Source organism: Rhineura floridana, chromosome 8 (assembly GCF_030035675.1).
Source record: "Rhineura floridana isolate rRhiFlo1 chromosome 8, rRhiFlo1.hap2, whole genome shotgun sequence".
NCBI lineage: Eukaryota > Metazoa > Chordata > Lepidosauria > Squamata > Rhineuridae > Rhineura > Rhineura floridana.
Genome location: NC_084487.1, coordinates 15,304,456 through 15,327,765, shown reverse-complemented (window position 1 = coordinate 15,327,765; position 23,310 = coordinate 15,304,456). Strand labels below are relative to the sequence as shown.

Below are 23,310 nucleotides of genomic sequence, written 5' to 3'. Positions count from 1 at the left end.
AAATCTGGTTATCTTGGGTGTGCCTGGGCACATGGCTTCAGCATGCACATATAAAAGTAACCTCACTGGCAAGGAAGCAGGATCCGACTGCCATACGTCACATAATCCCTGTGCTCATATTTGCCATTCATGACACATACAATGTACACAGCGCAAATCACAGGCAAGTTACTCATAGCGGTACCCCAGGTATCACAAATGGGGATGTATCTCCAAGGATTAAACTGGATCTATGAATCCAGGGCATGGTTCAGGCAAATTTAAAGCACCTCTAAGATCCATTCGTCTCAAGAAAAGCAGCCTGCAATTCAGTCCTATGAATGTTTACACACACTTACTCCTACACAGGGGTGTAGTCTTCCGGGGTCTTGGGGGTGTCTTAGACCCCTTACTTTTTGGGGAGCAGGGTCCTAGCAGGGTCTCTATGTCTCCAACATCCTATGAGCCAATCAGTGTGAAAGGGGAGTTAGCCACAGTGTGAAAGGGGAGTTAGCCACAGAGAAAAGTCTTCCAACGTGCTTTCTTGTCATTTCCTGCTGATTAGAGCCAGTCAGAGTAACAGCAGGTGAATCAGTCACTGACAAGGCTCTTTTCAGAAGCCAACTCTCCCCTCTTTCATGCTTATCGGCTGCTAGGGATGTTTGTTGTTGTGAGAGAAAGCATTAACAAGGATCTCATTCTCAACCCAGTGGCAAAAAAGGATGGTGGTGTCTGACTGTCATGAAGGGACCCTTCACTTCTGAATTTGCCACTACACTACTGCTCCTAGGTAGGGATGGGGGGGGATTAAATGCAGCTTACATTTAAAGGTGAACCTACTTCATTTGCATTTTCCCAAATAAGAGAATTGAAAAGCCATCCTTCAAAATTTTCACTTCTCTGAATTTTGCAATACAATTCTCCAGGCAAATAAGGCATACAAAAATGCATATGCCCAGGCAAAGCATGCAGGAAAAGGCATATATCAGTGAAAACACCATACAAAAATGGGTATTAAAGAAAATTGCTTGCAAAAATGCTCCCTGAGCTACAGTTCCCCGAGTTCCCTAGGAAGAGGACTGTAGCTCTGCAAAGTCAATAGGATTCTGCTAACAACCCTCAGCACCACTAACATACTATAGTTCCTAGGATTCTTTGGGGGCAGCCATGGCTGGTGAAAGTGATATGATACTGCTCTAAATATCCAGTGCAGATGAGGCCATTAGCAGTGTGATTTTCAGTTCCTTTCCTAATGAATTGTAGCATGGAATTTACCTTTTTCACAGCTGCCACACAGCAGGTCAAGATCTTCCACTCAGTGAGTACAGTGACTTACTTCTGAATAATCATGGCTAGGACCATGTGGTAAGCAAGCGTGCTCTCTCTCTCTCTCTCTCTCTCTCTCTCTCTCTCTCTCTCTCTCTCTCTCTCTCTCTCTCTCTGCTTTGATGGTAAAAGGCAAAATTCAGAGTGCTCTGGAACTGGGATAAAAGAAAGAACAAAAGTTTGGTACATATGAAACTCATCTAGAGAGTGAGGGGGATTGTGTAACATTTATTAAAATTCCAAACACACATTTCCCTGCCTCAGAACACAGAAAATATTTTCCAGCATGACTTGTCCTGCTTTTCTAATGAAGCTTAAGTTCTTTAATGACAGGGATGTGAATTTTCCCTGGCGACTTTCTGGGGAACTCCAAATAATGTGTGCGATGCTTACTAACTTCCTGATTTAGTTTTATTGCTAGAGTTCGTGCACAGGGTTCTTATGCTTCTTAACAGCTCCTGTGAAAAGCATTAATATCTATGGTAAAGCAGGGATAGACCAATGACAGATCATTCAGGATCAACTGGTAGATCTTGGGTGGCAGCGAGGGGATCCACAGTTGATCAGCAGGGGGTTTTGACTCCCAACAGTAGCAGCAGCAACAAAACAACTTTCCCCACTTAAATTAGACTCCTGAAATGTTGAAAGCTAAGGGCATATTTGCACCATATATTTAAAGATAATTTAAAACATGTGGCTTCCCCCAAAGAATCCTGGGAACTGCAGTTTGTTAAAGGTGCTGGGAATTGTTGCACTGTGAGGGGTAAACTACTGTTCCCAGGATTCTTTGGGGAAAGCCACGTGCTTGAAATGTGTGCTTGAAACGTATGGTGCGGATGTGACCCAGGTTTGGGTTTTTGTGTGAGTTCAATTCAGTTCTGATACTGAAAACAAATTCCTAAGCTCAGAAGGTGCAGAAGCACCCTGTTTATTGATTCTACCTGTGCGTCTTTTGCACCCAGGCTTTGGACTGTGAGATCCTGAGGTTCTAGAAAAAAAGCAAAGGCGATCCAATAAACCTGAAGTCTCCCCACTGTATGAATGCTTTACTCAGGAGTAAGGGCAGACTTCTACTGTGATAAAGCATTCACACAGCACAGGATACGTAAGTAGACTTTTACATTTCAATGTATGTATGCATGTACTTACGTATGTATGCATGCATTTGATTAGGGTATAACCTAGAGAGCATTTTTTTTTTGCTCACTTCACACTAAGCGCTCCTTTAAGAACAGCTAAAACAGTCTCTAGATGTTAGCTCAGTCTTCCCAGCTAAAGTACTTTTTGATATCATAGACCAAGGGTGGGGACTCTCAGAACAGGGGGCCAAGTGTGGCCCTTCTGGTTTCTCTGTCTGGTTCTCCAGATATTTTAGACTACAATTCCCATCAACATATGCTGGTGGCAGCTAATGTGGTCTAAAACACCTGGAGGATACCAGCATGGCAGAGGTTATACTACGGTCTGTTACTGAAATTGTGTTTTATCATTTTATGCTTTTATGTAAGCTGCCTTGGGAGGGCTTTTTGCACTGACAGGCAGCCTGAAAAAAATCACAAATGAAAAATAAAATCTTGCAAATCAATTAATAAGGGTGGGAATCATCCTAGTGGGAGGAGGGGGAGTTTCAGGAGGAAACAGGCTGGCAGGGAAAGGGTTAAGGGTTATTAAGGGTTAATAACTAAAATCTCCCTCTCCCAAAAGGCATTAGGTCAACCTTACGTGCCTAGGCTAACATTACATGCATTGCAATGTTTAGTTTGGTCCACATTAGCGACGGGGTTCAGTAGCTGGTTCCTATCCATTTGAATTCCGACAGTCCAGCTTTCAGTACTGATTTGTCATTTTTTGTTCCCGTTGTTTGTGCAATTGCTGATTCATGGGTTTTATTCCAGTGAAACAGAAACATAATTGCTAATGAAAATGCTGATGAAAATGCTTATGCCATAGGCACTTGTTCCACTTAGTTAAGAACTCATCAGTTTAGGAAAGCTGATTGAAAAGACAATAATGTAAAATTCAGAGTGTTTTTTTTTTAATGCAGATAACAGCCACAACCCGCTGCAAGAATCAATGCCAGTCCCCCATCCTTTGTCCCCCCAAAGCTATGATCTTTATGAACTTGTGAGTTAAAGAGCAAGGCAGGATGTAGTTGTCCTTGTGACTGGCAGCATGAAAGGGGCCCAAGCACAAAGTTGTGGGATGCCCTACAACACTTTATGAAGGGTATTGTGCGAGCCAAAACCTCAACAGCCAAGGTCGAATTCCTCCAACAGTATTTATAGCAGCATTTCTGTATCACTGGCCACAGGAATGTTCAGTACCTAAAATGTGCATACAGGAAAACAAGGGAAGGAAAGACCGTGAGCTGGTCTGTGCTTGTTCCTTACAGCTGAGTGTGATGGCCGGACAGAGGTGAAGGTCAAGATGCAGGAACGAGGCAAGGTCAAGGATGAGCTGGGGTCAGCCACCATTTTATTTATGTACAAAAGTACGTCTATATCGCTATATCACAAAACATGGAACACGATTAAAAACAATACAATCACTGAAGCGACTAGCTAATTAAACAGCTGCAAAGGCCTGTACAGCACAAAAAAGTCTTCAAAAGATGCCTGAAAGTCAAAAGCAAAGATGCCTGCCAAATAAAAGTGTTCCACAGTATGGGACTGGCAACACTAAATTTGACTTCCAGTTGAGCCTCTCTACCATGGGGGACAACTAACAGTGCTCCTCCAGATGATCTCTGATCGGTCTGGGATATAAAGGCTCAAGCAATACTTAAGGTTTCCAGGACTTGAGTCAACACAAGAACCTGGCCCAGTAGTGTATGGGCAACCAGTTTTAGCAAACAAGCCAGCCAAACACCCACTGTAGCCAGACCATGCTAAAAGGGCACATTATAACACTTGGAACTCTTCACAGGCATGCCACCCCATGTGGGGTACATGCATTGTCTGCTGTGTCACATCCAGGGGATGCTAAGTCCCGGAGTTCCAACACTCTCCACACTGGGTACTGTAGGAAGACCACCTAATCCTATGTATGGTCAAACAATCTGCATTTCAATCCCACTGAGTAAAACAATACTCCTGGGGGAAAAAATAAAATAAATAAAGGGGTGGCACCCTCACTCACCTTTGTTCTAGTTAGTCCCTGTTTGCATGGCAGCAGGCTGCCATCAGTTGACCCAAGGGGACAGCCCACTGATGGCAGCCTGCTGCCATGCAAACAGCTCTGTTTCTATGGCATTAAGGCCTGGGAATCAGCTGAATACTCAAACCAGGTGTAAAATATCAGCCACAAACAAAGCATACCTGGGGTTTTTTTTGTATTTGAATGAGAAACTACCTAATTTACATTCTTGAACATATGTGTGAACTAGGGTTGCCAGGTTCAGGGCCTGAGACTAATCCTGTATCTTTAGGAGAAGAGAAAGTCAGCCTAGTGCAGGTGTTCTTGCAACACTGTAATGGGAAAAACCACAAGGTGGAATTCTCCCTTCCCCTGCACAACTTTTAAAGATACATAATAATAATAATAATAATAAATAAAATTTTATTTATCAGACGCCCATCTGTCCGACCGAACGGACACTCTGGGCGACGTACAATATAAAATACAATCTCAACATATACATAATCATCATAATATTAATATCATAACATCTCATCTAACAGACCATCCTACGCTAATACAGTATAAAATCTAGCCCACCCCAGAGATCCCATAGGCCTGCCTAAAGAGCCAGGTCTTCAAGGCTCGGCGAAAAGTCAACAGGGAGGGGGCATGCCGAAGGTCAAAGGGAAGTAAGTTCCAGAGGGTGGGGGCCATGATCGAAAAAGCCCTCTCCCTGGTCCGCACCAACCTAGCTGTCTTCGTCGGTGGGACCGAGAGAAGGTCCTGTGAGGCTGATCTTGTTTGGCGGCATATTTTGTGATACTGGAGGCGTTCCTTCAGATAAACTGGGCCGGAACCGTATAGGGTTTTAAAGGTTAAAACCAACACCTTGAATTGGGCCCGTATACAACTGGCAACCAGTGTAATTCAATCAACACTGGGGTGATTTGATCACGGCGGCGGGTCTGCTTTATTAAGCGCGCCGCCGCATTTTGTACCAGCTGGAGTTTCCGGACCGTCTTCAAGGGTAACCCCACGTACAGCGCATTATAGTAGTCTAATTGAGAGGAGATCAGGGCATGTATCACTCGTGGGAGCAGATGTATGGGAAGATAGGGTCGCAGTCTCTGTACCAGATGAAGCTGATACCAGGCTGCCCGGCTCACTGCAGAAACCTGAGCCTCCATAGACAGCTGGGAGTCCAAGATGACCCCGAGACTGAGGACCTGGTCCTTCAGGGGCAAACTCACCCCATTAAGTATCAGGTCAAAATCACCCAACCTTCTCTAGTCCCCCACCAGTAACACCTCGGTCTTATCGGGGTTCAGCTTCAGCCTGTTCTCTCCCATCCATCCACTTACGGACTCCAGGCACTTGGACAAGGTATCCACAGCCAACTCTGGTGAGGATTTAAATGAGAGATAGAGCTGCGTGTCATCCGCATATTGGTGGCACTGCAGCCCAAATCTCCTGATGATGGCCCCCAGCGGCTTTACATAGATGTTAAATAGCATGGGGGAGAGGATAGAACCCTGTGGCACACCACAGTTGAGGGGCCAAGGGTCTGAAACCTCGTCCCCCAACACTACCTGTTGATATCTACCAGAGAGATAGGAACGGAACCACTGTAAAACAGTGCCTCCTATTCCCAATCCCTCCAGGCGATTCAACAGGATACCGTGGTCGACGGTATCGAAAGCCGCTGAGAGGTCCAGGAGGACGAGGAAGGTATGTTCTCCCCTATCCAACGCCCTCCTCATATCATCCACCAGAGCGACCAAGGCTGTTTCAGTTCTGTGTCCAGTCCTGAAGCCCGACTGGAAAGGATCTAAATAATCTGCTTCCTCCAAGTGTGTCTGTAGCTGCTTTACCACCACACGCTCAATCACCTTGCCCAAGAATGGTAAATTGGAGACTGGGCAAAAGTTGTTTAAATCTTGGGGATCCAAGGAGGGCTTTTTCAAAATAGGTTTTATCATAGCCTCCTTGAGGGCTAATGGCATTGCACCCTCCTCCAAGGATGCATTTACCATTGCCTGGATCCCTTTGCCCAGACTCTCTTTACAGCTCATGACGAGCCATGAAGGGCAAGGATCAAGCAAGCAAGTGGTTGGTTTCACAGTAGAGAGCACCTTGTCCACTTCATCAGAGAGAAGAGGCTGAAACCGATCCCAACAGACCGGATTGCAACTGGCCGCCTCTGGACCACTACTTGTAACCACGACGCACGGAATCCTACCCTTTAGGTGCTCGATTTTATCGGCAAAGTGTTTAACAAATATGTCACAGGAGGCTTTTGATTGTTCCATAGGTTCCTGCGCAACTGGACCGACCAGGCTTCGGACCACCTGGAACAACCTCCTGGGACAACACTGCTGACGCAATAGAGGCAGCAAAGAATTGCCTCTTTGCTGCCTTTGTTGCCCGCTGGTAGGCCGCTATTGCCGCTCTAACCAGTGTCCGATCGCCTTCAGCGCAGGATTTTCGCCATCGGCGTTCTAGTCGTCTCACTTCCTGTCTCAGACTGCGTAACCGTGGTGTGTACCAGGGTGCAGTCTGAGTTCTATTCAGGAGGAGAGGACGTTTCGGTGCCACCTGGTCTATTGCCCTAGTGATCTCCCTATTCCACTTCATCACCAGGGTTTCGACCGGGTGGCCTTCAGTGAGCTCCAAATCACCCAGCGCATTCAGGAATCCAGTGGGCTCCATCATGCGTCTGGGGCGGACCATCCTAATGGGTCCATGTCCCCTGCGGAGGGTATGTGGCAGAGAGAGATCCAATTTCACCAGGTAGTGGTCTGACCATGACACAGGGCTAGAAGAGACCGTCCCAATCTTCAGATCACTTCCCTTCTCTCCCGCGACAAATACAAGGTCAATGGTATGACCGGCTACATGGGCAGGACCCATATTACGTAGGTGCAGTTCCCATGAAGTCATGGTTTCAATGAAATCCCGAGGGGCTCCGGTGAGGGTGGCCTCGGCATGCACGTTAAAATCCCCCAAAACCAATAAGTTCAGGGTAAACAACCGTACAGCCGCGACCACCTCGAGCACCTCGGCCAGGGAGTCTGCCGTGCAGCGGGGTGGGCGGTACACGAGCAGAATTCCTAAACTACCCTTTGGTCCCAACCTCCAGTACATACAATCAACAAACTCGGTCTCGTGGAGAGGAGGTCTGGCGAAAACCAAGGACTCTCGATAAATAACTGCCACTCCCCCTCCCCGCCTACCAATCCTCGGCTGCTGTGCATATCGGAAACCCGCTGGACACATGGCCTCAAGTATAGGAGCCGAGGCCCTATCCAGCCAGGTCTCCGTAATGCACACCAGGTCTGCATGCTCATCCAGAATAAGATCGTGGATGAGCGATGTTTTTTGCGCTACAGACCTGGCGTTACATAACAGCAGTCGAAGATTGGATGGAGTCTTACATCCCCCAGCTATCTTCTGGTCTAGGGCAGGCCCGGAACAAGGGATGGATACAATACATCTATCCCTTGTTCCCCTAACCTGGCGTGGCCTGCCACCTACGCCCTTCCAGGATCTGCCGCCAAGCCTCACGATACCGTGGCTCCCCACATTAGTCCCTTCCGGCTTACACATGTCCCCCTCCCCGTCTGCTGATCAGGCAGGCCTCCCACCCCTAAAATTAAATTAAAATAAAAAATAAAAATAAAATAAAAGACCTTTTGGAGGCCGGGCCTTGTGGTTTTTCCCATTACGGTGTTACAAGAACACCTGCACTAGGCTGACTTTCTCTTCTCCTAAAGATACAGGATCAGTCTCAGGCCCTGAGCCTGGCAACCCTAATGTGAACCAAAACACAGCTATCCTTTGAAATTCAAAATTTTGCAGTGCAGTTTTCCAGCCAAGCAATGTTTACAAAAATGCATATATTAGGGGAAAGTGGACAAAAAATGAATATATTAGTGGAAATAACATATAAAAATGCACACCACCCTATTTTTGTGATTGTAAGTTGTTTTAAATTGTTCTAAAGATGTATTTTGTAATCCACCCTGGGACCTTAGGGTGAAGGGCAGGTAATGCATTAAATTATTATTATTGTTATTAATAATAATAATAATATTTCTTACTAAAATGTGTAGATTAGACTGCAAATGAAAATGTGTTCAGTAGGAAACATTTGCACTAAAACACTGACGAATTTTTAAAATGAATTTCTTTTTAAATAATAATTGTAAATTCCTGCAGAAATGTAGAGAACTGAATTTAAGATTTGAAAAATGAGACATGGAGAGAACAAAAGTTGACAGATCTGTCCAACCACAGGAAGGGAAAGAAAGCAAATCCATGTTAAAAGTCACATTGGTTATTCTATGTGAACATTTATCCACTAGCCGCTAATGAGCGGGAGATGGTAATAAACTTTCTGTAGTTACTGACCTCCGTGGCACAGAGTAGTAAGCGGCCGTAACGCAGCCAAAGCTCTGCTCACGGCTGGAGTTCAATTCCAACGGAAGGAGGAAGTCAAATCTCCGGTAAAAGGGGTCGAGGTCCACTCAGCCTTCCATCCATCCGTGGTCGGTCAAATGAGTACCCGGCATATGCTGGGGCGTAAAGAAAGGCCAGGGAAGGAACTGGCAATCCCACCCCATATATACGATCTGCCTAGTAAACGTCGCAAGACGTCACCCTGAGTCGGAAACGACGTGCACTACAAGTGCGGGGACACCTTTACCTTTAGTTACTGACCTGGCACATTTTTGAAATGTTAACCTTGACATCAGATCAGTTTTGCAAGATCTCTAAACCTTTTATCTCCCCCCTTCACTGCTTCTTTTATTGTTATCATACAAATAATATGTAACAACAGTAATTGGATGGGCTGATCGTTTACAAAATTACCCAGACACCTCCAAAAGTAAGAGGGCAATCCTTTGCAAGCTTATATGCAAACGAGAAGGCCCACTGAGTTCAATGGGGCTTACTCCCAAGAAAGTGTTAGCTTAAAGAGAGATGCCTTGTGTTTTTTTTAAAAAAAGGCTGAAACATAGAAAAGAACAACAAATGCCACAAGAAAACAGATCAGGAAGATATAGGAACTGCCTTATGCTGAATCAGACCATTGGTCCATCTAGCTCAGTACCTGCAGCACTGACTGGCAATGGTTTCAGACAGAGGTCTTTTGCAGCCCTGCCTGGAGGTGCCATGGATTGATCCTGGAACCTTTGGCACACAAAGCAAGCAGAATCTCTGGAGAGCCACTGCCAGCCAGAGCAGACAATACTGGGCTAGACAGGCCAATGGTCTGACTCACTATAAGTCAGCTTCCTAGGTTAAGCTTGGTGATTTTCCCCGTATATTTTACTTGTGAAGATGATTCTCATTTTAACTCTAAGTTAATTTACAATTAAAGGTATTTCTCCATATCACTTTCCCTGTTGAACCTGCTGTTCCAAATTTCAACGATCAACCTGTTCCCTTGTACATGTGCAATGTTTGTGTAATTGACATGAGAGCAGTCATTTGGGGGCAGTTATCTGGGACACCGTGCGACCTTTATACACACTGAACCAAGAGTAAATAAAGGCATCCTAAACGTAAACTGGGGAAAACAAAACAGTAGATCGACAGACTGTCTGGACATCTTTTAAGGATGTAGAAAGATTCCTAGTTTTTGTTGACAAGTCTTAGGCTATGTCAAGCAAATGACTGTTTATGAGATTCCAAAGAACCCAACAAACATCTTTAGAATTATTTGGAAAGATGTGGATGTGGAAATGGTCACCAATCTCCTGATAACAGCTAAAATTTCAAGATAGTGTCAGAATGTGGTTCTTTAGGATATGGCAATAGTGTATAAGTTAACAAGCTATGCAAGAGAAAATATGATGCACAAGAACAAATTTGTTGAAAAATGGGCTATTTTTATTTTGGAATGAGAAATGTGGAAGTAATGTAAGACCGTATTCTTTGTTTTCATTAGTTTAAAGACTGAACGTAATACTGATTGCAATTGTTTTAAATTATATATATATAATTATATAGAGTGGCCATTGGCCAGATAGGCGACCCACAAATTAAATTATTATTATTATTATTATTATATATTAAAATAAACAAAATTGGGGGATGGATTTGGCAGGGCAGAGAAGCAAACACACCTATCTAGTCCTGCATCTTCCATCCTACAGCAGCCAATCAGACACCTCCATAAAGTCCACAAGCGGGGCTTCGAGGCAACTGACCTCTCCCACTATTGCTCCCCAGGTGCCAATTTGCTTGTCCTCTTGAGGAGCTTATCAAGGACCTAGAACACAAGCAGTCCTGGCGAGACCAGGAAGGCTGAAAGGATTGTCCAAATATCTGTCTAGACAAAAAGCTAGGCAGGATGGGATTTAAAGTGCTTCTTCAAAGAGAGCCTAGCTAGAACTGTGGAATTCACTGCTGCAGGATGTACTGATGGCCACCAACTTGGATGGCTTCGACAATGGAACTAATGAGCTTAGGAGGTGGTGGGCTTTCCAACGCTGGAGGCCTTCGAGAGGCAGCTGGGCAGCCACTTGTCAGGTATGCTTTGGTTTGGATTTCTACGTTGAGCAGGGAGCCGGACTCGATGGCCTTATAGGCCCCTTCCAACTCCATGATTCTATGAAAAGGGAGGTTATACAAAATCATAAAGGATAAGGTTACTAATGACTAGCTACTAGCCACGATGACCGTGTACTACCTTCCATATCAGAGGCAGTATGCTTCCGAGTACCAGTTGCTGGGAATCCCAAGGGAGGGGAGCACTGTTCCTCTCAGTTCCTGCTTTAGCTTTCCATTGGCCTCTGTCATTGAGAACGGGAGAGTGAACTAGACAACTTTGGTCCAGCCCAGCAGGGCTCTTCTTATGTTCTTGTGAATGAAAACTCAGGACTGGAAAACAGACTGGAGAGTGTAACAGAGGATAGGAAGGCAGGGGTGAAACCAACTCCCTTCCAGGGAGAACATGTCTAACCTTACAGTTGATATTTTTAAGCATAAGCTGAAGACTTTTCTCTTTATGCAGGCGTTTGTGTGGCCATGTAGGTTACCACGGCCGTTACTGATTTTATCTTAATTGTGTAGTTTTGATACTTATCTGTAGTTTTATGTGTAGTTTTTGATACTTATCTGTTAAGCTATTATGGTCTTCGTCTGAATTTATGTTGTGCCACCCTGTGTTCCAGACTGGAGGAAGGGTAGGATAAAAACTTTATAAAGCGTTTGGACAGATGCAATTCAGTCTGGGTACAGCAGGAGTGACTGCTGGCCATCAAAATCCCTTCTAGGATTTTGATATAGGAAGTCAAGGAATGATCACGGTGTGAACGGCATACATAAGAGTGGGTTGCTATTCTTAATTTTTTAAAACTGATTTTATAACAACATACATAAAACAAATATAACAAAACATGTATGTCAGGGTGAAAAATATTTTTGGCTCTGTAGGCCAGATCCCTTGTGGGCCAAAATTGACATGTGGGTGGAGAGCATGTCAATCACCTTAAGCAAGGTGATATAAATTCAGAAGAGCAAAATTACCACAGGCCAAACCACAAGTGCCAAAGACACTTGAAGAGAGACACTGCTTACAAGTGCCTGTACGCTAATGCTAGGAGCCTCCGAACCAAGATGGGAGAACTGGAGTGCTTGGTCTTAGAGGAGAGCATTGATATAGTGAGCATAACGGAGACCTGGTGGAATGGAGAAAACCAGTGGGATACGGTTATCCCTGGATATAAACTATATCGGAAGGACAGGGAAGGACGTATTGGTGGCGGAGTCGCTCTATACGTGAAAGAAGGCATTGAATCCAGCAAGCTCGAAACCCCAAAAGAGGCAGACTCCTCCACAGAATCGTTGTGGGTGGTGATACCATGCCCCAGGAGGGACTTAATACTGGGAACGATCTATCGTCCCCCTGATCAAAATGCTCAGGGAGACCTTGAGATGAGATATGAAATTGAGGAAGCATCCAAACTAGGAAATGTGGTAGTAATGGGTGACTTCAACTACCCGGACATAGACTGGCCGCATATGTGTTCCACTCATGACAAAGAAGCAAAGTTTCTAGATATTCTAAATGACTATTCCCTAGACCAGTTGGTCAGGGAACTGACCAGAGGGACGGCAACCCTGGACTTAATCCTCAGTGGGGACCGGGACCTGGTGCGAGATGTAAGTGTTGTTGAACCGATTGGGAGCAGTGACCACAGTGCTATTAAATTAAACATACATGTAAATGGCCAATTGCCAAGAAAATCCAACACGGTCACATTTGACTTCAAAAGAGGAAACTTCACAAAAATGAGGGGATTGGTAAAAAGAAAGCTGAAAAACAAAGTCCAGAGGGTCACATCACTCGAAAATGCTTGGAAGTTGTTTAAAAACACTATATTAGAAGCTCAACTGGAGTGCATACCGCAGATCAGAAAAGGTACCGCCAGGGCCAAGAAGATGCCAGCATGGTTAACGAGCAAAGTCAAGGAAGCTCTTAGAGGCAAAAAGTCTTTCTTCAGAAAATGGAAGTCTTGTCCGAATGAAGAAAATAAAAAAGAACACAAACTCTGGCAAAAGAAATGCAAGAAGACAATAAGGGATGCTAAAAAAGAATTTGAGGAGCACATTGTTAAGAACATAAAAACCAACAACAAAAAATTCTATAAATACATTCAAAGCAGGAGACCATCTAGGGAGGCGATTGGACCCTTGGATGATAAGGGAGTCAAAGGTGTACTAAAAAACGATAAGGAGATTGCAGAGAAGCTAAATGAATTCTTTGCATCTGTCTTCACAGTGGAAGATATAGGGCAGATCCCTGAACCTGAACTAACATTTACAGGAAGGGATTCTGAGGAACTGAGACAAACAGTGGTAACGAGAGAGGAAGTTCTAGGCTTAATGGACAATATAAAAACTGACAAATCACCGGGCCCGGATGGCATCCACCCGAGAGTTCTCAAAGAACTCAAATGTGAAATTGGTGATCTGCTAACTAAAATATGTAACTTGTCCCTCGGGTCCTCCTCCGTGCCTGAGGACTGGAAAATGGCAAATGTAACGCCAATCTTCAAAAAGGGATCCAGAGGGGATCCCGGAAATTACAGGCCAGTTAGCTTAACTTCTGTCCCTGGAAAACTGGTAGAAAGTATTATTAAAGCTAGATTAACTAAGCACATAGAAGAACAAGCCTTGCTGAAGCAGAGCCAGCATGGCTTCTGCAAGGGAAAGTCCTGTCTCAGTAACCTATTAGAATTCTTTGAGAGTGTCAACAAGCATATAGATAGAGGTGATCCAGTGGACATAGCGTACTTAGACTTTCAAAAAGCATTTGACAAGGTACCTCACCAAAGACTTCTGAGGAAGCTTAGCAGTCATGGAATAAGAGGAGAGGTCCTCTTGTGGATAAGGAATTGGTTAAGAAGCAGAAAGCAGAGAGTAGGAATAAACGGACAGTTCTCCCAATGGAGGGCTGTAGAAAGTGGAGTCCCTCAAGGATCGGTATTGGGACCTGTACTTTTCAACTTGTTCATTAATGACCTAGAATTAGGAGTGAGCAGTGAAGTGGCCAAGTTTGCTGACGACACTAAATTGTTCAGGGTTGTTAAAACAAAAAGGGATTGTGAAGAGCTCCAAAAAGATCTCTCCAAACTGAGTGAATGGGCGGAAAAATGGCAAATGCAATTCAATATAAACAAGTGTAAAATTATGCATATTGGAGCAAAAAATCTGAATTTTACATATACGCTCATGGGGTCTGAACTGGCGGTGACCGACCAGGAGAGAGACCTCGGGGTTGTAGTGGACAGCACAATGAAAATGTCGACCTAGTGTGCGGCAGCTGTGAAAAAGGCAAATTCCATGCTAGCGATAATTAGGAAAGGTATTGAAAATAAAACAGCCGATATCATAATGCCGTTGTATAAATCTATGGTGCGGCCGCATTTGGAATACTGTGTACAGTTCTGGTCGCCTCATCTCAAAAAGGATATTAAGAGTTGGAAAAGGTTCAGAAGAGGGCAACCAGAATGATCAAGGGGATGGAGCGACTCCCTTACAAGGAAAGGTTGCAGCATTTGGGGCTTTTTAGTTTAGAGAAAAGGCGGGTCAGAGGAGACATGATAGAAGTGTATAAAATTATGCATGGCATTGAGAAAGTGGATAGAGAAAAGTTCTTCTCCCTCTCTCATAATACTAGAACTTGTGGACATTCAAAGAAGCTGAATGTTGGAAGATTCAGGACAGACAAAAGGAAGTACTTCTTTACTCAGTGCATAGTTAAACTATGGAATTTGCTCCCACAAGATGCAGTAATGGCCACCAGCTTGGATGGCTTTAAAAGAAGATTAGACAAATTCATGGAGGACAGGGCTATCAATGGCTACTAGCCGTGATGGCTGTGCTGTGCCACCCTAGTCAGAGGCAGCATGCTTCTGAAAACCAGCTGCTGGAAGCCTCAGGAGGGGAGAGTGTTCTTGCACTCGGGTCCTGCTTGCGGGCTTCCCCCAGGCACCTGGTTGGCCACTGTGAGAACAGGATGCTGGACTAGATGGGCCACTGGCCTGATCCAGCAGGCTCTTCTTATGTTCTTATGTTCTTAAGGTGCTTTGAAGTGTTGACGTTGGGTTTTCAAAGCACCTTGCAAGACGCTGCTAAAATGAAGATTTTTCCTTCATTTTAGCGGGGGATTTTGAACAACCTAGCCAAACTGAACAGCTGAACATCAACTGATAAGCAGAGATTGAATCCTGCGGCTGTGACTGTGGGCCCATGTTCCCTGGTTGGAACAGGCACGCACAGCCAACATAGGATTTAACCCTGGTCATCAGATAATGCAATGAGTGACATCAGCTGATGGCTGGATGGGCATGGTAGTTTTGGGGAAAATAGCTTGTGGACCAACTTGGACCCCCTGGCAGACCAAGACTGGTCCACGGCCCCCATCCCAATGTATTTCCTTTCACACTAGAATCTGGAGCAATGTAGACTTATGCTCTTTTTTTCTGCTCCCTTTCAGGCGTACCCAGCTCTCTCTCTGTGTGTGCCCAAAATTCAACCACAAAGTTTATAAGCAAATAAGAATTCCAGATGAGCATATATTGGGATGGAGTCTCTATCTTTGTTTTATTGACATAGGCAATGAAATCATAGCAGTCTGATATGAATCTGCCAGCCTGATTGCCCTTTAATGTTCCTCGAGCTGCACATTATTTTCTCAACCAGTGCAATGTCCCAAATCTTCCTGTGCCAGTAATCTCTTTCGGCCTCTTCCATATCTCTCCAGAACCTTGCAACTGCTAAGTTTGGCTGCCGCTAGCAAGTGGCCAGTCAGACCGCTGCTTTTCAGGTGCCCGTTATTTTCAAAGAATATGTCCAGTAATGCCAACCGCAGGTTCATGCCAATGTTATCTTGTTATGTCCCATTTCCTGGGAAGCTGTGTCATCCAGAGAGAACCTCTGCACCTTTAATATGCTTTATTACCCACTCCTGTTTGCTCCAGGCACCCCTGCATCTTTATTTGTTATTTTTCATAGGTGCCCAGCCGTGACCCCACTTACACCAGGAAAGCTCCAGATGACCATTGCTCACATCTAGCTATTATGATGTGTCAGGATGGCTGTCACTGCCTCACATGCATCACAAAGCAGGTGCCAAAGACAAAGTCCAGCTGAGGACACAAGCTGAGTTAGTGCAAAGGAAAGCAGGAGGAGGAGAGAGAGAGAGAAAGAAAGAAGTCAAAGAGGTAGGTTTGTTGTGCTCCATAAGCTAGCCCAAACTACTAAGCAGGGTTAGGGAACCTTTGGCTCTCCAGATGTTGCTGGCTGTCAACTCTCATCATCCCTGACTTTCACCTGGCTTGGTCTGAGGGAAGTCATAGTCCAACAACTCCAGAGGGCACCATAATGGCTAACCCTGATACAGATGCTGCCCAGGAGAAACCCGTGGGCTTGCTACTGGTGCTGGCTAGGTATGTCTTTCAAGAAAAAAGTGCAGAAAGGGGGAAGGGACATCGCTAGAGCATGTTTTGCATGTAGAAGGTGAGAAGTTCAATCCTTGGTGTCTCCAGGTAGGACTAGAAAAAGACTGAAATCCTGGAGAGCCTCTGCCAGTCAGTGCAGAGAGTATTGAGCTCGATGGCCCAACTGGTCTAACGCAGCATAAAGGCAGATCCCCACATTTCTACATTTGAAGTAAAATGATCAGGGTATCAGAACGATGCTACAATATTTGGGGCTTTTTAGTTTAAAAATAAGGCAAACAGGTTGTGGTAGGAGGAGGAAATATGACAGAGATGTATAAAAGTATGCATGGTAATACTAGAACAAGCTGGGGTCCTCCAATGAAACTAAGTGGAAGATTCAGGACAGGCAAAGGGAAGTATCTTTTCATACAAAGCACAAGACGTAGTGATGGCCACTAACCATGGGTGGCTTCAAAAGGGGGTTAGACATATTTATTTATTATTTGATTTATATCCTGTCCTTCCTCCCGGCAGGAGCCCATAATCATGAAGAATAAGGGCCACATTTACACTATACATGTATTCCACTATTATTCTACTTTAAACAGACATGGCTCCCCCCAAAGAATCTTGGGAAGGGTAGTTTGTGAAGGGTGCTGAGAGCTACAATCCTCAGAGAGAACTCGGGGAACTATAGCCTTCCGAGGGGAATTGGGGTCTCCTAACAACTCCCAGCACCCATAACAAATTACACTTCTCAGGATTCTTTGGGGGAAGCCGTGACTGTTTAGCGCGGAATAATGATGGGATAAATATATGGTGTGAATGTGGCCAAGGTTATCAATGGCTTCTAGCCGTAATTGTTCTATGCTATCCCCAGGGCACCAAGCCTGCTGTGGCCAGGCCTTGCCAGTGGGCTTCCCGCAGGCATCTGACTGGGACACTGTGAGAACACTGGACAACAGCCCGGCCTGTATTATTAGCATTCTTAAGACAAGATGCTGAGCTGGACAAATTATATTGCTCTGACAGCTTCTAGCAGTTCTTATACCATTATACCAGCACAGACGCAGACTGGGTAAGGTCTCTACTTAAAAGGCTTGTTGAAAGAGGAAGGTCTTCAGAGATGGTGTCTGTCTATTATTTAAGGGGAGGGAATTCTTAAGAACAGTTCAAAGCATTTTAAAAAAACCACTGTTCAAAGCCTTTGGTGGGATTCCCAAGCCTGTTGCTTATGCCTTATGAATTTGCTTGTCCTCTTGAGGAGCTTATCAAGGACCTAAACTATTTTTAAAAAAACTATTCAGCTTGGTCTGGTCTTGCCTCATTTGGACTAAGATCCAAATGAAATCTGGCTAGCAGTAGGGGCTGACTAAGCACAGCACTGCTAGAAGTGAGGTCATCAAGTGAGGTCATCAAGCATTGGATATGCATACCCCAATTTCCCTTGGGTTTTGATCAGGATTTTATTCAATACTATGTTTGTCATTTGGGAGGAATTTCCCCTTAAAGTCAGATGGCTTAGCGAGTACCTGCCGCCAGGTTTTTTCTGCCTTCCCCTATAGCGCTTGCTTGCATGTCTGAGTCTTCTGCACGCACCTTGGTTCAATGCACCATACTTACTCTTCCTCTCTGCTTGCAGCACATGCCAGAGCTGGAGGAACCATCATGCTAAGGACTCTTTAGAGCACATAGTGGTGTAAGTAAAACAAAAAGTCAAAACCCTTTTTGTACTGTCAGCCTTGTTTTATCCGTAGTTACCTAGCTTTTTTAAAGAAAAAACCGGAGAGAACATATGAATACAGGAAAGTACATCTGGGCACGAACTGAGTGTTTTTGCCTCGCCACTGAACATCTGCCATGTATTACATATTCGAAGCAAAGCACGGACAAACGACAGAGATCTCATGAGTTCCAGAATCCAACTTTTGAAAAATCAGGCTGTACCAGTCCAACCTCTAGCATTCTTATTTATTATTTATTTATAAAATTTATATCCAGCCCTTCCTCCCAGACGGAGCTCAAACAAAAACATTAAAAGCACTCTAAAACATCTTAAAAACAAAAGGCTTTAAAACATATTAAAACAAAACATCTAAAAAAAAAGTTTTAAAAACATCTTAAATGGCAATACCAGCACAGACGCAGACTGGGATAAGGTCTCTCCTTAAAAGGCTTGTTGAAAGAGGAAGGTCTTCAGAGATGGTGTCTGTCTATTATTTAAGGGGAGGGAATTCTTAAGAACAGTTCAAAACATTTTAAAAAAAACCAGTGTTCAAAGCCTTTGGTGGGATTTCCAAGCCTGTTGCTTATATGGATATTCCATACCGGCTCCTTTTTTGCCACTGTGGGAAAGGCTCCAACCAAAGTGTGGTTTATGAAGGAGTTTTTCAGTGTGAAATTTATGCCCACTGTGCTTCATGCAGTGGACTTCGTAGGCTTGTTATTTTAAAAAGAATTCCCTGCATCTTGAAGATGGATTCCTGGATTCTAATTTAAAAGACATTGAAGGTAGCAATAGTGTGGCTCATTTGAGGAACAGGATATTTTCTATGTTGTACATGATCAAGAGATTGGACAGCTGGTCTGGGCCAGCAAGCCCTGGCAGGGAAACTTGCACAAGATAAGCATTTATCTGCTTAGTATCTGTACTGCATGAGAATATCGGAATGCAAAAATTAAAAAAGTTGGTGCAATGGAACTGTGCAGAAAACTGGTTTGGTGACAGGTGATTCAGTGGAAGAGCCCTCACTGTGCACACAAAGATTCCCCAGTTCAATCCCAAGCAACTCCATTTAAAACTAGATAGGGAATAACTGGAGGCTGCTACGTAGAAATGCTGGGAAAGCCCCCTCTCTGAAAGAGCTATCAGTCAAAGTAGATAACACCAAGCAAGATGAACCAATAGTCTGGTTCTGAATAAGCAGATTTTATGTTTTAACCTTTTCTTTGTTTTCTGTGTCAAGTCAACTACTTCAAATCCACATCATATCTTTAAGCCACATTTAAAGCATATAGATTTCCACAAAGAATCCTGGGAACTGCAGTTTGTTAAGCGTGCTAAGAATTCTAGCTCTGTGAGTGGCAAACTGCAATTCCCAGAATTCTTTGGGGGAAGTCATGTGCTTTGAATGCGTTTTAAATGTGTGGTGTGGATTTGAGTTGATTTCTGCCTGTTGCATAGTTATTAAAAGACCAACTTTAATGAAAAAGGTCCCAGATCTGGGAGAAGGGCTTCCATGGAGGCATAACGAGTCAATTTTCATTGGACGGGCAGAGACAAAAATTGGAGGGGGGGGACAGAAGGGTTGGAACTCTATAAAAGAGGTTTGGGGGAGAGTTTTCAGATAGTGACAAAAATAATCCCCAATTTATGCATTGTAATTAGGTACTATGACTTGTGAAGTTTACAAAAAAGCAGATCAATTTAAAATACAATATTTTCCACATGCAAAATAGTTATGTAAAATAAACTAAATAACTGTGACTAAGAAGTAAATGTATATTGTACGAGTCATCCTACCATAATGATCTGAACTGTTAATAAAGTCTAACGAGCCGTGATTTCTCTGCAAACTAGCAGAGGAACTGTTCACTTGAAATTCCTTCAAATATGTTACTTTCAAAACCAAGATTACTCTGTCTGCTTTTCTCTGATGATGCATTGAATGCCTGTATGGTGTCAACACGTGTCAAAGTTCAGAATGAATTTTCACACATAGCTGTAGACGCACCAAAGGCGAGACCTGCAGCACACAAAGTGTACATGCATGGAAAAGCTTCCTGATACAGATACAATGTTTTAGTAAACTCTGGAACTGTGAGTTCAGTTCTCCTGTGGCAGCTGCATCCTGGAACTAACTATCCTGGTCTCCTTTGCCATGCCAGGAAAGCAATCAAGAGAAATTTCACTTTAAAAATTAAATTAATACCTATAAACATAACGTTTCATAAGGAATTGCTTGGCAAGCATGTCACATAAGAAGTATACATCTCTCCAAATTACAGGTACTCAAATCCACTATACAAGTACACTATCTCTGTTCTACAGAAAGGCCCTGGGCCAGTCAGCTAACACTGCTTCTGATGGCTCTATCAGCAAATCTCACACACCCTATTTAGACAGTATGCAAGTTCGCATGAGAAAAGTTAAATAAGGTGAATTATTTATAATGATCCATTTGCACTGGTGGGTGGAGGTCTAAAACAGCTGCAACTAAGGCTCTGCCACAATATACTCTTCAAAACCATTTTGAAATGGAACCAACTTGAAAGGATCATCTAAAGGATATATTTTTCAACTTTTTTAACAAACCAGGACAGAAATGCCCCCCAGACGCACACACACACAATATTCTGCTCCTGCTGGGAGGAAGGGCGGGATATAAATCAAATAATAAATAAATAAATATTCCAGCTCCCCATTGCCTGGGCTAAGTTAGTAAGGTCTCATTAGGCTTCCTGGGCCTTGGAGAGCCAGCTCACTCACCACTCTTCTTTTTCTCATGTCCTGCCCTGGACTAGGCTAGGCTGTTGCACAGTCTGGGCCCAAAAACCTACAGAGGCTGACTGAGCACTAGAGGAGAGACAGATGCTCTGCAATGCATAACAATACTGTCCTGCCCACCTTTCCTTCCTCCAATTGCAAACCTTTAGGTTTGCCAACTCCCTCCCCCATGTTCACTTCATGCACACCTTTAACTTTTGTATTTGCTGTGTTCCCATTCCCATGGTAACTTTGCCCTGTCCCTCTCTTTGGATGCCTAAACTGTATTTCTAAAAGCTCAACTGAAGTTTTAAGTTTCTGCTATGCTAGAAATTTGGGGATTGATGGAAATTTTCATTGGGGGGTCAGAATTATCATTTGGGGGGCAATGCCCTGATTCCCCCCTCCCTGTCGCTACATCCCGGCTTACTGAATTTCTTCCCTCTGATGGGCTGGATCCTGGGTTCCTCCCTTCCCAGTGGGTCCCTTTTGACAAGTGGCCAGTCTCAACTACCTGTCAGCCACTTGGCATCACCATGATTTTAGGTGATTCATTTTTCCTTCACAGCACATGCTGCAAAGGAAGATCCAGGCTAATCCAAGCAGGACTTAAAGTCACCTCCAATCAGCTAATTGGCACTAACTTCAAACCCTGCTTTTGGCAGGGGTCTACTGTAGTACAGGGTTTCCCACTGGACCCCTGCTGAGTCTAGTTAGGTTTGTGGGCTTTGCAGACTGGAAAGATACTCTGCGCATACTCAATAGTTCTACTCTTGATAAACGCCCCATAGCTGAATGCAGACGTAGAAAAGAAATTCCAGGGCTAAGCTGCAATGAACAAACTCTCTCTAAGCCCTAGTTTTGCCCATCTGTCAGTCCAGTCCTATCCATGTTTATTTAGAGTTAAGCCCCACTAAACTGAAGAGAGTCAACTAGTAACAAATTCCAGAAGGGTATCCACATTTGAGAGGAGTGTGGTGTAGTGGTTAAGGTGACCTGGGAGACCAGGGTTCAAATCCCCACACAGCCACAAAGCTCACTGGGTGACCTTGGGCCAGTCACTGCCTCTCAGCCTCAGAGGAAGGCAACGGTAAACCACCTCTGAATACCACTTACCATGAAAACCCTATTCATGGGGTTGCCATAAGTCGGAATCGACTTGAAGGCAGTCAATTTCCATTCATCCACATTTGACCATCTTTACCCATACCAGCCCACCTGTCATCATTTGAGTCTCTCCTACAGGTGCCTTGGCTTTCTGAGACACAGTAGACAGCAACCAGGGAAAGAAGCTTTTTGGTAGTGGCCCACAAGCTTTTGAATACCCTTCCTCCCCAGCCCCCAGGAGCACCATATGAAGTTTGCACTAGTGTTAGACTGGGTCCTGGGCCACCAGGGTTCATATTTCCACTCAGCCATGAAGCTCATTGGATGACCTTGGGACAGTCACTGCCTGATCTACCATACAGGGTTCTTCTGAGGATAAAATCAGAAAAAGGGAAAACCATGCTTGCCACCTTGAGCTCCTTGGAGGAAAAGTGGGATAGAAATGTAATAATAAATACTAGACTCTTACAGGAAAAAAAATCCAGAATCTTATAGCATCTCAAAGACAAAATATTTATGGTTGTGTAAGCTTCTCTATTCCCCTAAAGGTTAAGCCACATTAAATGACGGTTAAAGGGTAGTATTCAATGCTAGTTTCACTCAGAGTAGACCCACTGAAGTTAATAGACATGGTGAATTTCGGTTCATAGGAAGCTGCATTGGTTCATCTAGCTCAGGTATGTCAACACTGACTGGCAGCGGCTCTCCAGGGATTCAGGCAGAAGTCTCTCCCACCCCTACCTGGAGCCGCAGGGAGGAGGTTGAACCTTGGCCCTTCTGCATGCAAGGCAGATGCTCTACCACTGAGCTACAGTCCCTTCCTAGGGTTTACTGAGGAGGCCATTTAATGGAAAGTATTTTAAGGTGCCAAGACGGCTCTTCCTTATTCCTACCTCCAAAGGGACTAGCCACCCTGTGATAGCCTGCTGTGGCAAAAACAACTACTTGTAGCGGAGTTCTTGCAACACCTTAGTGGCGAGCAGGTGTATTATGGCGCCAGCTTTCGTAGAAGAGCACCCGCTTCGCCAGACGCAGTCCTGAAAAGCAGCTGCTGCTGCCGCCACCGCAATAAATGCGTTTTAAGGCGCCGCACAGAACGCGTTCGCCTGCCTTCGCCTGCGGAAGGCAGCAGCCTCTGCGAGGCGAGGAGCTAGAAGCCATTTCTGGCTGGCTACAACTGAGAAAAGGCCAAAAAGAAAGGAAGGGGGGAAAACTGGTCCAGAATCACAAAGGTGCATTGTACGCGACGGTGGCGGCGATGATGCGGTCAGAGGGCGCAATAACTTTTCTCTGTTTCTCATGGTTGCAAGCAGCAACCTCATGATCCTTTTGGCA

General features: G+C 44.5%; 1 protein-coding gene and 1 long non-coding RNA gene across 10 annotated transcripts in view; one reads left to right on the top strand and one right to left on the bottom strand.

Moving 5' to 3' along the window:
• LOC133363284 (uncharacterized) overlaps positions 1–20,996 on the bottom strand; it is a 78,952-nt gene extending 57,956 nt beyond the window's left edge. For 5 of the 8 annotated variants that reach the window (XM_061582691.1, XM_061582693.1, XM_061582687.1 and 2 more), the window contains exon 1: positions 20,872–20,996. In XM_061582691.1, coding sequence (XP_061438675.1) covers positions 20,872–20,889 — 18 coding nt within the window. In that variant the 5' untranslated portion in view covers positions 20,890–20,996. Of the gene's footprint in view, positions 1–1,254; positions 1,339–8,835; positions 9,020–20,871 lie in introns of those variants that run through there. The other 3 variants (XR_009757649.1, XM_061582688.1, XM_061582689.1) reach the window with 2 other exon arrangements.
• On the top strand, positions 1,200–18,100 carry LOC133363285 (uncharacterized). Of its 2 annotated transcripts, none has more exons than XR_009757650.1 (4): positions 1,200–1,297; positions 2,268–2,410; positions 15,955–16,163; positions 18,025–18,100. It is a non-coding gene; the product is annotated as an uncharacterized LOC133363285 (long non-coding RNA). The 2 variants fall into 2 exon arrangements; XR_009757651.1 differs by lacking the exon at positions 18,025–18,100 and adding an exon at positions 17,263–17,389.
• Positions 20,997–23,310: the final 2,314 nt, after the last annotated feature.